This window comes from Drosophila navojoa, chromosome X (genome assembly GCF_054131105.1).
Source record: "Drosophila navojoa isolate 15081-1374.11 chromosome X, UAZ_NAV_1.0, whole genome shotgun sequence".
NCBI lineage: Eukaryota > Metazoa > Arthropoda > Insecta > Diptera > Drosophilidae > Drosophila > Drosophila navojoa.
The window spans coordinates 14,407,344-14,425,211 of NC_142895.1; the positions used below are offsets into that span (position 1 = coordinate 14,407,344).

Here is a 17,868-nt window from a genome sequence, read left to right on the forward strand (position 1 = left end):
TTATGGTGGTTTTATACAACACTAATGATTCGTTTAACGTTGCCACTAAGTTCTCAGCACGGACAAGTGGTGCCAGATCACTGTGAATTCCCCGTTCAAGTGAAAGAAAATGTAAAACAAACCCCTTAAATAATTTGCAAAACACCCACAAAACGCAATGCCGCAACAATAATAGAAGGTATTTGATTGTAGCAGATACTTTGACTCTAATCCCGATGCCTGACAGCTACGGCCAATTCGATGCGGAGCGCGTCTGCCGTGTTTGCCTGCGCGAGGTGGGCGATTTCTACTTCATCTACGATGAGGCGCCCGTGGAGCAAGGCGCGAACATCGCACAAATACTCAACGAGTGCACGCGGTACACCTGCGAGCGCTATGATAAGATGCCCCATCACATGTGCGACACATGCATCAAGGCCGCCTGCCAAGCGTATCGCTTCAAGCTGGACGCCGAGAAGGCTTACCGTTCGCTCGTGGCGATGCTGGGACGCACACCTGTGACTAAGCCCAACAGCAGCGATGTCTGCACCCAGACTGACCAATTACCAATGCTGCCATGCGGGATTTGTAATGAAAAATTTCTCAACATTCTGGAATTACGCCTGCATCGCAGTCGCCAGCACATGAAGACGGATGAGCTGAAGTGCAGGCTCTGCGGTGAGCAGTTTCAAAAGCTTCGTCAACTGCGTAACCATCTCACCGAGCAGCACGATCAAAAGTCACCAGATTCGCCGTTGCTCCGTCGGCGTCTGAAATGTCGGGTTTGTCAACACGAGTTCTCGCGACGCGATCATCTTATACGCCATATGCGAAAAGTCCACGATGTGCCGCGGCAGCAGGAGCTGGAGCCTGCTGTGCCGTGGACGCCTAACGACGAGGCAACTATGCAAAGCGGCGATGAGCTGGAATCGGCTGCCGTATTATTCAATGATCCAGCTGCCTATTCGGACAACGAAAATAACGAGAGTGGCTATCAACATACTACGAATCCTATATCAAGCAATGAGGATTCTGGCGATGATGAGGTGCATGCCGAAGCTAAAGAATCGCTTTGGCTGCACATCAAGCCAGAGCCAGAGCCAGAAGCAGAACTGGAGCGTGAGATCCAGGCAGATGCAGAGGCGGAAGATGAGCAAGTGAAAGGCGATAGGCGCAAAAAGAAATCAAATTCAAAGATCGCTATTCACACAGATACGGAGGAGGAGCCCGAAGACGTCAGTAAGCAGAAGCCAGCCTCGAGCTCATTTTCAACAGAGGTAAAAGGTAAGTCAACATAGAGTATGAACATAAAGCACATAAACACTCTTACTTTATGTGCTTTTACAGAGGAGCCACTTACCGCCGGCGGTGAGCAGCAGTTATCCATTAAGCAAGAGCGACAGCGCGCTGACAGCATCAAGGTGGATGAGGACTATGAGGTGGAGGCCGCAAGAGCGGATCTATTTCACAGTGCCGACGAGGAAGAAGATGCTGACGAGGAGAGCGAGCTTGATGAAGAGGATGATGAAGCTGAGGATGAGGATGAGGAGGAAGCGAATGCTGAGCTCGATGAGGACAAACCGAAGCCGGAAATCGTGAGGGAGTATTTGCAAAAGGCGACCAAGGACAAGCAGCGCCGTCGACGACGTAAACAGACGCAAAGCGAAACGGAAGCAAATCCAGAAAATCGTTGCGATGTCTGCCTGCGCACCTTCTCCCGCCATTGCCATTTGCTGCGCCACAAGTTGTCCCACCTGGAGAAAAAGCCGCACAGCTGTCCGCATTGCCCCAAGGCTTTCGCGCGCAGCGATCATTTGAAGGCGCACGTCCAGAGCTTACACGGCAATAAGGAACACAAGTGCGTGCTCTGCGATGCGGCCTTCACCCGTGCCGATGCCCTCGATCGGCACAAGATGAGCAAGCACAATGGCGAGGGTCTCGACGCCAGCAATGAGCTGAAGCTTCAAATGAGCGAGCACACTTGCGAGTACTGCTCAAAGCGTTTCTCCAGCAAGACCTACCTGCGCAAGCATACGCTGCTCCACACGGAGTTCCTATACGCGTGCAAGAGCTGCGACGAGACGTTCAAGGAGCGGCAACAGTTGCGCAGCCACGAGAAGACCCACACCGGTCAGCGGAACTTCCTCTGCTGCATTTGCGGCGACAGTTTCGCACGCAACGACTATTTGCGCGTCCATATGCGACGGCACAATGGCGAGAAGCCATACAAGTGCCGTTACTGCATCAAAGCATTTCCCCGCGCCACAGACCTTAAGGTGCACGAGCGGTAAGTGAGCCAGAGCGCCCTAATCCCAACTGTATGACAGACTGTCGCCTGATTTGATTAATGACATTGGTCCTTACAGATACCACACGGGCACCAAGCCCAATCTGTGTAACACCTGCGGTAAGAGTTTCCATCGTGCCTACAATCTGACCATACATATGCGCACCCATACGGGCGAACGTCCGTACAAGTGCGATCAGTGCCCCAAGAGCTTCAGCCAGAGCAACGATCTGAAGGCCCACATACGACGGCATACGGGCGAGCGGTACAAGTGCCCCCACTGCGATGCCTACTTCCTGCAGCTCTATCACATGCGCAACCATTGTCTGAGTGCCCACAATAAGCACATTGAGACGAAGACGGGTCGGCTGCAGCGCACCGGCCTGCTGGACGAGCCCAATAACTCGCATTTGACCACGGTCGTTATGCCGCCTGCACGCTACCAGCAATCGACGCCCGATCCGCAGCCAATGGCCACGGTTACGACTCAGCTGCCAGCGACGATTGCCACGCCCATGATGCATTCGCCGGTGGCCTATAGTACAACGTCGCCAGTGCCAGTGCCAGTGCAGGTGCCCGTGCCGGTGCCGGTGCCCGTATCCGTATCTGTGCCACTGTCCGATGCAAGCGGATTCGTTGGTGCAACGACAAATGCAACGAGCACAACTGCGACGGCACCATTTGGCACTTTCAGCATAGCGCCTGTCGTGATGGGTAAATACTCATATACATATATTGCATGTGCTCATAGATACACCAGCTAATGCTATCTCTCTCACTCGCTATCTCCCTTTCAGCGCATCTGATGTACAATCATGGCGGGAACAGTCAACAGAGCAATGCAAGCAAATAACCGGCGTTGCCCTATAAATTAACTAAGCAATTCCAATCTCAACAAAAATATGACCTTGTATATATGTATGTAATATATATATTTATAAAGAAATCGCGCCTTAAGTATTCAGTTCTTTTTGTTTGCATTAAGCGAATTCAATTGTAAATATATTATAAAATAATTCTGCTAAACCAGTGAAATGAACATGCATACTAACTAGATAATTGTTTAGATTATAATAGTTAGATACATAAACGTATTTGCCTTCAGAATCAAATGAAATGTTCAAATACTAGTTAATCTAAACAAAATCGATTTAAAAAACAAGTTTGTATTACTTATAGACATAGCTATAGCATTTTATGATCTAACCAAAACTGTAAATACATTAAAGAAAAGAAAATCAGTTGAAAAGCATGAAACATTAGTTTTATTTATAGATTTAATATTGAACAAGCTTTAATACCTAATTAATTTCATATTGGTTACTTATTCAACATTGTTTTGCCCCAGACGCGTGTAGGACTTCTCGATATTCTGTGCTCCAGCTAACCGAAACGGGACGAGTAACTAGCCTTACGACTATGTATTTGTTATTTTCCAGTTAATCCTCGATATTGGTATGCCTTAGTTTACTTGTGATCGCAAAACTAAATTCAGCAGATAAACCATAAATATATATGATCTTAAGACACTTCAATTGCTTAAGAGATACTAAGATTATTAAGTCAGATCGATGGCCCTCGTAGCTAGCACGTTTAATCATTTTTAGATTTATATTTTTTTATATATTATCTAATAAATAAATAATAATAATATTAAGTCAGAAATATCGGATTAATACATTTGAATAGTAATTCCTCTTAAAAATTTAATTTTTGTTTAGGTTTCGCTTAGATATTAATCGATATGCATAGAAATCCGTTTATATATATATATAGACACAAAGCATTTGAATAAAGTCTCGAAAATACTTCAAATAGTTACAACAATAAAATAAAAGCAATAAATTTTTAAATATCAAATAGATTTTGAATGGAATAAGTACATTCATTTCTTAGGCTTGAGCTGCCACATTCTGCTACGTCTGGGCTCTGGCAGCTCTACCGTTTGCGCAAGGTCCTCGTTCAGATCCTTGCGCGCGTACTGTTTCTGGTCTTTGTTGGTCACAAAAGCTGGACGCGAGGCGGTCAATGCTCGTGGCAGTTCGGACGAACGAACTTTGGGCGCAAACTTATTGTAATTGACGATATCCTCGGGATCTGGCTGCTGCTCCTTTTCCTGCTCCTGTTCATCGCTGGTAGATGGATATGAAATAGTGGGTATGTCCAATTTACTGCGACGCTTCTTGCCGGATTGGCCCACGCTACGACGCCCCACACCCGAGCTGCAACGCAAAGTATTCTGCAAGACGAGCACCTTCTTCATGGGCGACCTTTTTGGCTTCTGCTGGACGACAGCTAGTCGCTGGTTGGGCTTTCGCATTGCTGGCGACGGCTTCAGCGTGCTCAATGCTCTCATCAGACTCCGCTTGGCAGTTGGAGTCTCTTCCCTGGAACTGTTTTCGCCATTGGGCAGCTTCCTCTTATGCAGATTACCTGTGGTCTTGGCTGCGGAGCTCGCCATCGAGGACAACTGCAGAGTGGACGGAGTCTTGCGCAAAGACATCGTTGAACTGGACATTGCCGACATATTCCTCAACGACAGGGGGGTTCGTGGAGCCGTCGACCCAGGTGTTACAGGTGGCAACATTTTTCCGTTGGTTGTAGCTCCTCCTTGCTTGCGTGCAGAGCTCTGTTGTTCCTTGGCCTGCCGAAGGCGCACCCAATCGTTGGCCATACGATCCAGTATATTCTCGCCATAGACCAAAAATGGGCACTGATTACGCATCTCATACGCTTTCACTAACTCTGTGATCTGTTGCTCAATCTTTGGCAATTTGGTCCCAATTGCCTTCCTTTCGCGCTCCTCCTTAAGTAGCTGACCACCACGATTGTTGAATCGATTCGGATCGTTGGCCTTGGCCTCGAGGGCCTCCATTCGGGCCCAAAACTCAGAGCGACTCGCAAATAGCTCAAATATCTCTTTGTTGCTAGTGTAAAAGTTCTTCAGATCATCCAGCTCAAGCTCATGCAGCTCTAGCAAGTCCTCGTTGTACCACTCATTAAAAAAATTGGAGAATCGCTTTCGCTCCTGTTCCGACTTCAGTGTCAAGTCCCACCACTTCTTGATCTCCAGGCGCAGTTGTTCGATAAAGGTCTTCAGATTCTTGCGACGCAGCGCCTGGCAGCGCTGCAGTTCCTCGCGCAACACATCGAATGTGGCTTGCGTATAATCCACGGCAGAGCGCACTCTCCGCATGATATACTCATCCGACTCCTGCAGACGCTCCCACAGCTCGTAAATCTTGCCGCGCATGTCGTCGATCTGTTCGCGCATTTCTTGAACCTGTGCGGCAAACTCCTTTTGCATGAGCCTGAGCTTCTCCAAGATATTCGGCGTAAGATGCTGATTCGAATGACTAAGTAAATGCTCCTCTGCGGGAGTGGTTGGCATTATAGAGAGCAGCATCATGTCCTGCTTGATCTGACTACGTAGCTGGAAGAGCTCCTCCATGCGGCGTTCGCGCACTGCCCGCAGATGCTCGAGATGCTTGCAAAAGGACGACATTTCATCTGGCTTGGGAAGTGGATCGGCGAGCAGTGGCAGCGGACACTCACCTAGCTCTTCGCAGAGCTGATCTTGCTGCAGCAGCAGTTCACAAATTTCCGCTCGACGTTCGCGTAGCTCCCCTCGCAGATGTTCAATGCTCTTGTCCAGCGTTTGCAGCCAAACGTCCAGCGGCATTTCCTCGGGTTTTTCGCCAATATCCAAGTTTTTGTGCAAGAGGCGACGGATCTCTGCGGCCTCCTCTCGCAGAGCACTGATGTCGTCCATAATTAGCTGTTCTTTCTCATTTGATTCGTTCAGCAAGTCGCAATAGAAATTTTTCACGCGGTCTCCCAATTTGTCCATCAATTCCAGACAATATTTCTCATCAAACATGCTTGTCCACTTGCTAAATAGGCGATCGACATGATCACTTGTAATAGCTACAATAGTTGACTTTGCTGTTGACTGTTCGGCCATATTTATGTATTTTGAATTTTAATTTTTACAGGAACTAACAACAAAAAAAAAACAGTCTAAGGGTGACGCCAACATCAATTGAATATTTCGGTAAATTTGAAAACACAACTTGACGTTGCCACATTAAAAAAATACTATCTCTTTTATGTGAGCCCTTTTAAAATACTGCAGTAGATAAAAGAGATTTTGCAGCGCTTGCTTTCAGGGCTGCAAAAAATACTGTGTGGAGGAACAAAAAATTAGTACACAAAATACGAACTCTTATCGTCAGTATTTAAACAACTGCGTAAGAGGGTCACACAACTTACAGCTTTCAAACTTTCAAACAAGACTTATCGAAAAAAGTTAAATTGCTTGCAGAAATTTGTGGAACTTCATTCAGTTGATGCTGAGCGTTGAGATTAGTCAATTTGTGAATTAAATATTAGAACTTTAAAAATTCGTAAAAATTGCCGATAATTCAGCAGCAACCAAAGCTAAGGCTATATCTCCAGAACTGATTGACAACCTGGCATTGCGTGTGAGGCATTTATATAGCGACTTATCAAATACATCATATGCCAAGAAGGAATCCCTTAATGACGAAATTCGCTCACTGCTTACGAAGATCGATCGATTTAAAAGTAGTCTCGGAGGACAGACGCAGCAGTATGGCTACGGACATTTGGCTGCTAGCGTTGGAAGGAAGGAATTTTTGGACTCCGTGAGGAACTATCCAAGCGCATTGTAGAGGTCGAAAATCAGCTTAATCAGCAGGTCGCGCTTCTTAATGTTCTAGGTGAGGAACCTCGCAATTTAAATAAAATGCCCAAGGCGGATGAGATCGGGGCATTTCGCAACTATGTGCAGGGTCTGGGGGGATTGCACGAGGCCCGCATGGATTAGATATTCAATCTGCGGTATTCAATCCAGAACGAGATGAAAGTGCTTGACATAGATCAAGCACACATAAAATACATTCATTGATGCATTTATTTGATAGTACAGGGTCTAAATGTTCTGAGATGTGCTAAATTTGTGCAGTGTCCGTAACGTACGATATTTGAAGTATTTTTGTGGGAATTTCCTTCTTGTACGAAAGCTATCGAAGTGCAATCGATATTTTACTTTGCAATTGGAGCCTCAGCTCGATTGTTTCGCGCTATTTCGCTGATGTGCGCATTTGCATTTGTTGTGTGAATTTACTAACTCAGTATTACTAGTTAAACTTTCTTAAAACAGAAAATGAATACACCATTTGAATCGCGAACTCTTGTCAATGGCGGCATGCTGAAACAGTTTACCGGCCAATCTGTCAGCATCATGGTGCGCGTTGAGAGCGTGGCCGGATCAACGCTGTTGGGTACCAGCACAGATAATCAAAAATTGCGGATCAATCTGCCCAGCGAGCTGAGTGCCGCCCAAGGCTCATGGGTGGAGGTAATCGGGATACCAAGCGCTGGCGACACCATACGAGCCAAAGAGGTAAACATAATTATTTATTTGCTAGAGATACATATTCTCTAATATATCAATGGATTCGCAGATTATCGAATTTGGTGGCGAAAATATAGACTTCGATGTGGATAGCTATAATACGATGACGCAGCTACTGAATAACGTTCAACAATTTTATCGATATGGCTAATTCATTTAAGATTCACACAACTAATTTTAAATTAAATAAATGGGAGGTGTTTTTGCAAAAAATTCAACATTTCGTGTTTGCTTTATTGGGATCTGTTCGCCCCACACACATAAATATATAAAAAGGCTATCTAGTGAATTAACTTGCAACAGCCGAAATAAAAGGAGACAAATTCAAATGGTCGCGGCTATTGCTGCACAGCCGCATTAGCTACCACGCTCGGATTGTTCACCACTTCGCCGAGGGAGTCGAGCACCTCCTTGCGATAGTCGTCAAAGTCGCCTTCGATCTCGTTAATTGTCTGATCTTCAATGACATAGAGGGTGCAACCCGTTTCGCGTATGAGACGCTCGTCGTGGGAGACAATGATGACGCCGCCCTCGTACTCATTGATGGCCTCGGCCAAGGCATCGATCGATTCGATATCTAGATTGTTGGTAGGCTCATCCAGAATGAGCACGTCGGGCGCACTAAGGCACAGTTCGGCGAGAGCGACACGCGCCTTCTGGCCGCCAGAAAGATCCTTCATTTTGATGGTGTGCGCATGGCTGACCAGGCCAAAGGAACCAAGCGCCTTGCGAGCCTTCTCATGTGGTAAATTGAACAGACGCTGCAGATATTCAGCCGCCGATTCCTCCGCTGTCAAATGCTCACCCGAATGCTGATCAAAGCGTCCCACATGCAAGCGATGATTCTTGCGCTGCTCGCCCTCCTGCGGCTCCAGTTCGCCGAGCAGTAGCTTGAGAAATGTGGATTTGCCGACACCGTTGGGACCCACAATGGCCACGCGACTGGTTAAATCAATGCCGAAATCGACTTTGACGAACAAGGGCTTCTGGCCCTCGTAGGCGAACGTAACATTGTGAATGCCCAGAATCGGCGGCTGGAGCTGTGAGGGCTCGGGGAAACGGAACTTGACAATATATTCCTTGGGTCGGGCCAGCAGCTCTTGCGGACCATCGTCCTCGTCCTGTTTCTGTTGCTTGCTTTTGTTCTTTTCCTGTTTTCGGGTAAGTGATTCCTTCTGCTTCTTCTCGGCCGCCTTCTTCGATTGGCCGTGCGCCTTAAGTTCACGTAGTCGTTTCTCTTGCTTCTCATATTCCTTGATCATCTCACGTCGCTTCTGCACGTACATTTTTTTGAACATGGAATAGTTGCCCTTGTAGTAATGTAGCTTCTTCTGGTCCAGATGGATGATTTCGTTGCACACATTGTCCAAGAAGCTCTGGTCGTGAGACACGATCAGCAGTGTCTTCTTCCAGCCCTGCAAATAGTTGTCCAGCCAAATAACTGCATTCAAGTCCAAATGATTTGTCGGCTCATCCAGCATCAACAGAGTTGGCTCCAAGTACAGAGCACGAGCGAGTGAGACACGCATTCGCCAACCGCCAGAGAATTTGTTTGTGGGTCGATCTTGCATCTCCTTGCTAAAGCCCAGACCAGCCAGGATACGACGGGCCCTTGCCTCTGCCGAGTAGGCGCCCATTGCTTTCAGTTCGGCAAATGTGTCGTTCAGCTCCTCCTGGACGGTCATATCTCCAGCGGCAAATTGCTTTTCCAGCTCATCGGCCTTCTGCAGCATCTTCGTGCGCTTCACATCGGCCTCCAGTATGGTAGCAATGGCTGTCTTGTCGGTGGCCACCACCTCCTGCTCGCAGAGCAGCACATCGATGTTTGGCGGTATGGCGAACGCCCGTGAGGCAATGTGTCGGAGCAGCGTCGTCTTGCCGTGTCCATTGGGACCCACCAGACCGTAGCGACGACCATGAGCGATCAGCAGATTGGCATTCACAAACAAATCGTTTCCTTATCAAAACAGAAGATGAGCATGATTCATTTACGAGTTACGTCAAGTTGTGAAATTAGCTTACCTTTTGCCGATATCGTGAAATTCTCGATTTTGATGTCGACTGCATGCTCAAGGGCCGCCTGCTGTCCGGCGCTCTTCTGCACCTGGGACATGGTGAAGTTGTTATCCAAATCCGAGGCACCGGCGCCGCCCTTTTTCGTCATCAACTCCATTTGGCGTTCGTATTCCTGTTGTTTCTTATGCTTCTTTTTCTCCTTGTGTGACATTTTCTTCTCCTTGTCCTTGGATTCGCCAAATGCCTCCGATGATTCCTCCGACTTGGGCGTAATCGCTGCCTCTTCAGGCTGCGCCTCAGTTTCGACTGGCACTTGTCGTTCTGTCACAGCTTCCGCAAGCTTGAGTGCAGCAATCTTCTCGCTTAGCTTCGCATCTGATGCTGGCTTAGACTTTGACTCCTCAACGGCGCTCGCCTGACTAGCAGGGCTGACGTCGTCATCGTCATCCTCGTCGTCTTTGTCGCTCAGTTCGAATTTGTTTTTCTTCTGGCTCTTGGATTTCTTTGCTGCTGGCTTGACCATCTTAACTTCTGGCTCATTATCCAGATCGTCCTCGGCGTCCTCTTTCTCATCCACATCGTCTTCATCATCGCTCATTGCGAATTTGTTCTTCTGTTGCTTTTGCTTCTTTTTCGATTTTTTGGCTGCCGGTTTGGCTATTGTTACCGTCGCCTCTTCCTCATCGTCTTCCGCAATTTCAGCATCCTGATTGTCGTCGCCATCATCATCGCTAAAGCCATCATTTCCCTTCTTTTTGTTGTTCTTTTTGCTCTTCTTGCTTTGCTGCTGCTGCTGTTGCTTCTTGGAAGCTGGCTTAGCAACAGCCGGTGCATCCTCGTCAGAGCCATCGGCGTCGAGCGTTGGTATTGACTTCACTGGTTTCTCATCATCACTCCAATCGTCATTCTTCTTGCCTTTCTTCCCCTTTTTAGCAGCCTTCTTCTGCTGCTGCTTGCCTTGCGAAGACTTTAAGCTTTCAATATCGTCCGCATCGTTAATAGACAATTTACTGGCAGCAAGGGATTCATTATCACTTGAGTCACCGCCGCCACCGCGTTTTCCCTTTTTACCCTTTTTACCTTTTTCATGTTTCTTTTCACTGACGCTAACTTTCTCTGGCTGCTCCTCCTCCTCATCAAAGCGTTCTTTCTTCTTGCCTTTGGCCTTGGACATGTCTATTCCGGAAGCTAGGTATTAGATGCGTTGAGTGACCTATTGTTAAAAGAACTAAGAATATTCAAAATTCAATGATTATAACTTGAATGATTTACGTTAGCGTTGTTTGAGCTGATGTTGCTGTGGCCAAATCTGCTGCGACAGCGGCTTTCACGTGCACAGCTGGCAAATGTGCCAAGTGTGTGGAGCTATTGAAAGAGGAAGAGACACACGCGATGATTCGGTGCATGTGTGTGTGCGTGCGTGTTTGTTTGTGTGCTCATTGGAATTATTATCGGAGTCGTGATGTCATCGTTTTGAACTGGTTCACCTCCAATTAGAACGAATCTAAACCAATGATGAGTTTTTTAAATTTTACGTCCAAGAATTTTCAACTATTTATAGTATATAAATGTTTATATGTAATTTATAGAAACTAATTTACGTTCATTTGAGGAAGTCAATTCATTTGGCTTGCTATATTCAGGCGGAACTTTTGGAGCTGATATGTCGTTGAGCTCGATAATACTACATACATATCGATATATCGATACATTATTATTTTTTTTGCCACAATTGTCGCCGAGCTACATAATTGTTTAATAAACAATTAATCACTAATATAAACAAAATAGTGCGAATAGTGCGTGCGATATTCAAAGTAATTGTACGCTCTTTCCATTGATTCGCTTCCAATTCGTTCATAATTTGCGGGCAGACCAACGACAACAAAAACAACAACGAAAACCATAATAATAACAACAAAAACAAGAGAGGCAAAGCCACAACGCAAAGGAGATTGAGATTCGCAACGCAATCAAAAAAAATTCCATAAAACGGAATATAACATACGCTGCCTGACTGTGTATGTGTGTGTGTGTGTGTGCCGAGAGAGAGAAAGAGGAAGGGGGCCGCGCGCATAGCCCAAAGGTGGTTAACAGCAGCAGTAGCTAGAGAAGCAGCAGCAACAATAACAACAAGAACAAAAACAACAACACGACAAGCGAGACCTTGAAAACTTTAAAAGAAATAGCAACAACAAAAACTCAAATTTTAACGAAAAACGCAAACAGAGCCGAGCACAGAGAGGCAACGGCAACAGCCGCAAAGTTATGGAGAGTGACAATTTTCCGCAACGCGCCAATTAACAATAATAATAATAATAATAAAAATAATAATAATACCAACTAAAACACCAAATGCATGGAGATCAGCGAATTCGAATTCGAATTCGGAAGCCGTGAATACGTAAACGTAAACGTAAGAATCAAAATCAAAACAAGCTAACGATTTACACCCATAACAATAGCAGCGCCCACACACATCGCACTGACACGCACACACACACACTCTCACACACACAGAGACACACACATCATGGCAGCTGTAGTTGCAGCCACAGCGAACGGCGGCAGCGGCTGCGTCGCAGTTATGACAGCAGCCGCCGCCGTCGGGGACAGTGAGACGAACGACGGAAGCGGCGCATCGAATGGACGAGAAGCGCGTAATCTGGCCGAGAAGCAGCGGCGGGATAAGCTAAATGCGAGCATACAAGAGCTGGCCACAATGGTGCCGCACGCGGCCGAATCGACGCGGCGTTTGGATAAGACAGCCGTGCTACGGTTTGCCACCCACGGCCTGCGGCTGCAGTACATCTTTGGGAAGTCGGCAACGCGACGTCGACGACGGCTGAATATGAAGTCAGCTGGCGGCGGCGGTGCCTCAGGACCGGGAGCTGGCGGTGGCGCTATCGGCGTTGGCGATACGCCGCTGCTGACGGATACGCTGATGCAGCTGCTGGACAGCTTCTTTCTGACGCTCACATGCAACGGGCAGATTGTGCTCGTGTCGGGCAGTGTGGAACAGCTGCTCGGCCACTGCCAGTCGGACCTGTACGGCCAGAATCTGCTGCAGATAACCCATCCTGATGATCAGGCGCTGTTGCGTCAACAGCTAATACCGCGTGACATCGAGACACTCTTTTATCAGCAGCGCCAATGCCAGCGGCAACGCCGCAGCCAACAGCACACGCAGTCGCAGTCGGCCAGCGACGATGATGACGACGATGAAGATGATGGTGGAGGTGGATGTCGCGGTGGAGGTGGGGGCAGAGGCGGCGGCAGTTGCGGCGGAGGCGACGATGACGAGGAAATGGAACAACTAGACCAGGACCTAGAACGAACACGCACGCCCAGCCCCCAAACCATCGCCCATATGGCGGCCATCGATGAGCGGCTGCGCGCCGATCGACGCTGCTTCACGATTCGCCTCGCCCGCGCCTCGACCCGTGCCGAAGCCACGCGTCATTATGAGATGGTCAAAATCGATGGTTGTTTTCGGCGCAGCGACTCGTCGGTGACGGGTGGCGCGGCCGCCAACTATCCAATCGTATCGCAGCTGATAAGGCGCTCACGTAATAATAATATGTTAGCAGCCGCCGCAGCAGCAGCAGCAGCAACAAATGCAGCAGCAGCGACAGCGGCGACGACGACGACGACGACGACATTAACCGCACCCTGCCTGCCGCAGCACGATGCCATTGCACAGGCAGCGCTGCATGGGATCAGCGGCAACGACATCGTCCTGGTGGCCATGGCGCGAGTGATGCGCGAGGAGTCAACCTGCCTGAGCCTCATGTGCCGCCAGCCGGAGCCGTATCAGCTGGAATACCGAACGCGGCATCTCATCGACGGCAGCATCATCGACTGTGATCAGCGCATTGGCATCGTGGCGGGCTACATGAAGGATGAGGTGAGTGACACACATGACACATCAATCTAATCTAACACTAATCAACACAATTATTAATCGTGATTAAATGCGTGTAGGGAGAATTCTAGAAGTATTGCTGCTACATACATGCACATACAAACATATATACGAAATTTGTCAACACAGCTGGAAAAGCTAAATTGAGTGACAGGTAGATAGAGAGAGAGAGGGAGAGAGAGAAGGAAGAACAGGAAGGCAGGGTGAGCGAGTGAGAGACAGGGGGTGGATGAAGGAGACAGAAAGACAGAGAGAGAGAAACAAACAGACAGTGAAATAGAAGGGGAGAGAGAGAGAGAGAGATTGAGGAAGATAGACAGATAGTAAGAGATTGAGGAAGGCAGAGAGAGAGAGATAGAGAGAAGTTAAGGAAGACCGACAGAGAGAGTCAGATATAATGAATGGATAAGAGATGGAATGATACGAAATGAATTAGAGGCACGGAGCGAGAAACAGAGAGAGGAATATATACATTTAGAGAGAGACAGACTAGCCGCCAAATTAGAGCAAATCCAAATGAATTGTAAAATGAGGAGCTCCAGTTTAAATACACTCAACAACAAAATTGATCATATGAGAAGTATAGGAAAAAAGAAATAAATATAACGAGCTTTGTTTATATTCTTCATTCACACGCTTTTCAGTGGGGAAATGTAGAAAAATAAAACACAAATATAATCAAAACTATATAAATATGGCTTTATTTATAAATTCAAATAAAACTTCAAATTGTTTATCAAATTGATGAGCATGAGAATTGCATAGAAGGGTAGTTCGCACTGACAAAGGTTGTAAACAAATATCGTATAGCAAAGCTAGCTATTCTGTTGGACAAACATGTTCCTATCTATCTATGTCTATCAGTGAGAATTGCATAGAAGAGCAGTGTTTAGAAATGTTGCATAGCAAATATATGTAGACTCAGCTAGTTGTGCTGTTTGACAAATATACAATAAATATACAATATACGATGTATATAGTATTTAGTCTCGATATAGACCAGAAACTGTACTTCAAGCGGAGCATAACAGATTTTCTAGTTATTGTCGTTGCGCTTTAAGCTGCTATGAGCGGTCTATTGCGCATTTGCTTAAAACTCTTCTAGGCGAATAGAAATGCATTTTATTGCTGCTGTTGCTGTTGTTGTTGTTTGTTTGTTGATGTATTTGTTGATGTGTTTCAGGTGCGGAACCTGAGCCCGTTCAGCTTCATGCATTTGGACGATGTGCGCTGGGTGATTGTGGCCTTGAGGCAAATGTACGACTGCAACAGCGACTATGGCGAGAGCTGCTATCGTCTGCTCTCGCGAAACGGACACTTTATTTACCTGCAGACGAAGGGCTTCCTGGAGATCGACAAGAACAGCAACAAGGTGCATTCGTTTCTCTGCGTTAATACGCTGCTGGACGAGCAGGCCGGCAAGCAGAAGGTGCAGGAGATGAAGAACAAATTCTCGACGATCATCAAGGCCAACATACCCACGCACACCAGTCCCGATCTGCCGGCATCTCGAGCGCCCCAGCAGCTGGAGCGCATTGTGCTCTACTTGATTGAGAATCTGCAGAAGAGCGCGAATGGGGGCCAGGCCAATGGCAGTGCTGCCGATGCGAATGGCAATGGCAGTGCCGACGTCCACATGGATGCCATGGATGATATGTGCTGCAGCAGCAGTTCGCCAGCGTCTAGCCATGCGACGGGCACATACGATGAGCAGGCGCCGTCGCCTGCACCGCTGGCCCTTGTGCCGCCCGCGCCTGGCCATGTGAAGCATTCGATATCGAAGTCGGTGAACGTGGTGAATGTGACGTCGGCGCGGAATCTGCAGTACCAGCAGCAGAAACAGCAGCGAGAGCAACAACTGGAGCTGAAACAGGAGCAGAAGCAACAGCAGCTGCAGCAGCAGCTGCAGGAGCGCAACATTGTTAATTGCAGTGGAGGAGGCGGTGGCGTCACACGCCAGCTGAGCATCAGTCTGAGTGAGAGCTCCACGCTGTCGCCGGCTAGTGCCAGCAGCTTGGAGCTGCCGGATGATGCCAGCAGCAATACATCCCCTCCGCCAGCAGCGCGCGTCAGTGTGCTACAGAGGCTAATGACGACACCGCCGACGACAGCGACAACGACGACCACAATGCCGCAGGCGGTGGCCGCTGAAGCGCCAACGCCGCCAGCGCAGCTGCGTGCGGTGCTGTCCAATACGCTGCGCAGCCTCGACACGAAGCTGGCGGCGCTGGGCGAGGAGGCGCACCAGCAGAAACAGCAGCAACGACAGTGCAGCGCCCTGCCGCCCAAATACGAGAGGCAAATGGATGCCATATTGCTGGAGCACCAGAAACAGAAGCAGCTCCTGGTCAACATTAGGAGCGAGTACGATGCAGTCCATCATCACGCGATTTCAGTGATATCCAAGCAAGCGACAGCGACAACACCAACAACAGCGTCCAGTGAGAGTAACTGCAGCAGCAGGAGCGGCAGGAGCAACGGCAGCCAATAGTGGTGGAGATTCAACTGTGGCGGCCTGTGCGCTGCAATGGATTAGCTACAATCTTTAATTTATTTAGTCTAAATAGCTCAGTATTCAGTGCACGGCTGGAGCTTTGGCTACCTAACCCGCCCACCCTCAACCCTCAGACCACTCCGGCTTCCCCTACCCAAACACTGCTGCATCCAGATCCCATTTCAAGACCCAGTGCGATCAGAGTACAAAATCATATATATTGTTTTAAGCGAAATTTACTCACTAACTATTAACACGTTTTAACAAGAAACGAAAACAAAAACAAAATTACCCTAAACCGAAAAACGATAAACAACAAACAAAGCTAAATTAGCACAGTAAAAGGCAAATAGTGTTGGGTACAGACAGAGAGAGAGAGAGAGAAAGAGAGAAGCGCAGAGAACAGCGCGATTTTAGCTTTATTCTGTTGTTACAACTGAACAATAATCAAAACAAAAATCACAAAAATATGAAAACGTAACGAAAATGATATCCAAAACTATCGAAAGAATAATTCAATTGCGAATGCCTCATTATTTAATACTCAATTATATAATACAATAGTTGTTATTCAATTACTAATCCGTCAGGCGGCACTGGAGCTTTTCTCTGCTGAGCACTGAGCTATAAGGCACATACACACACACACATACACATAGAGAGACACTGAGTTAATATTTGCAAGATTAGTTGGAAACATTTCGGCAGATAGAAATTAATTTATTTATACATAGTTTTTCGGATATATTTTGAAGACCAGCATCGTTATAGTATGTGTGTATATACGTACACTTAACCTATCATTTATATATTATATATATATATGAATGAGTAAGCCCCCTCCTTGACAGCCCCTATAGCTCCATCCCCGCGTAACATCCACCAAGTTCTGTTCAGTTTCGTTAAACATTTTTTGCGCTCGACTCGATTTGCAATGCGATTTCGACTTCCGATTCCAAGGCTCGAAGTCCCGTTTAGTGTGTTCGTTCGGTTTGCCTTATCAGTTAGCACATTTTATTTAGCGAAATTTTTGCTTAGCTATTATTAAACATAATCAATAATTTTAGTATTTTATAAAACCAGTTTTTTTTTTCTTGTAAATTTGTTTTCCCTCAGTTCGTTCGTTCGTGTTTGTTTTATATCTTTTATTTTGTTTGTTGCGTAGCCTAATTTTTAACTGTAATTTAAGAAATTTGTGAAATTTTGTTTGATTGATTTTTTTTATAAATATATTTTATTAATCGAGTTGTGCTCTTAAAACACTTTTGGGTTATACATGCGTAATACATATATATGTAATATATATATAGTTTATATATATATATATATATATACAATTATATATACAGATGAAGAAAAATGTTTTGTGTTCTTGCGTTTGTTGTCTAGACTTTTTGTACAAGTTAATATTTAAAACAACCAATAATATTGATAATAATGCGTTACAAATGTTAGCAATTAAAAACATAGCGTGTAATCTATTAATATAAACAACAACAACAATAATTCATAATGAACGAGTAACGTCAATAATAAAGTAAACAATAATATGTTTTTCCTCTACTTCTTTTTCAATTATAAAACAAATTTTGATTAAAAAAAAAAAGAAGTTTAACGATCAACTAGAAATATTTATTTACGGAAACGAAATATGTGTGAAAAGTGTAAGTATAATATATATATAGAGAATAGATCTCTGTATATATAGGGAAGTTGGGGAACTACTA

The 17,868-nt window shown here is 46.3% G+C and overlaps 5 protein-coding genes across 5 annotated transcripts; 3 read left to right on the forward strand and 2 right to left on the reverse strand.

The window, feature by feature from the left end:
• Positions 1-50: 50 nt before the first annotated feature.
• Positions 51-3,414, forward strand: LOC108655940 (uncharacterized). The gene is made up of 4 exons (XM_018107765.3): positions 51-1,263; positions 1,327-2,266; positions 2,346-2,980; positions 3,064-3,414. The coding sequence occupies exons 1-4, from the start codon at positions 216-218 to the stop codon at positions 3,117-3,119; spliced, it is 2,679 nt and encodes an 892-aa protein (XP_017963254.1). The 5' UTR covers positions 51-215; the 3' UTR covers positions 3,120-3,414.
• Positions 3,415-3,525: 111 nt separating this feature from the next.
• Positions 3,526-6,348, reverse strand: feo (fascetto). Its single transcript, XM_018107779.3, has one exon. It carries the CDS (start codon positions 6,228-6,230, stop codon positions 4,152-4,154), a length of 2,079 nt encoding a protein of 692 aa, XP_017963268.1. The 5' UTR covers positions 6,231-6,348; the 3' UTR covers positions 3,526-4,151.
• Positions 6,349-7,361: 1,013 nt separating this feature from the next.
• Positions 7,362-7,924, forward strand: RPA3 (Replication protein A3). The gene is made up of 2 exons (XM_018107811.3): positions 7,362-7,694; positions 7,756-7,924. Exons 1-2 carry the CDS (start codon positions 7,455-7,457, stop codon positions 7,855-7,857), a joined length of 342 nt encoding a protein of 113 aa, XP_017963300.1. The 5' UTR covers positions 7,362-7,454; the 3' UTR covers positions 7,858-7,924.
• On the reverse strand, positions 7,907-11,301 carry LOC108655939 (ATP-binding cassette sub-family F member 1). The gene is made up of 3 exons (XM_030389558.2): positions 10,995-11,301; positions 9,729-10,935; positions 7,907-9,663 (listed from the first exon to the last, which is right to left on the reverse strand). Exons 2-3 carry the CDS (start codon positions 10,894-10,896, stop codon positions 8,045-8,047), a joined length of 2,787 nt encoding a protein of 928 aa, XP_030245418.1. The 5' UTR covers positions 10,897-10,935; positions 10,995-11,301; the 3' UTR covers positions 7,907-8,044.
• Positions 11,302-11,403: 102 nt separating this feature from the next.
• Positions 11,404-17,691, forward strand: Met (Methoprene-tolerant). The gene is made up of 2 exons (XM_089264442.1): positions 11,404-13,629; positions 14,831-17,691. The coding sequence occupies exons 1-2, from the start codon at positions 12,256-12,258 to the stop codon at positions 16,136-16,138; spliced, it is 2,682 nt and encodes an 893-aa protein (XP_089120568.1). The 5' UTR covers positions 11,404-12,255; the 3' UTR covers positions 16,139-17,691.
• The last annotated feature ends 177 nt before the right edge of the window (positions 17,692-17,868 follow it).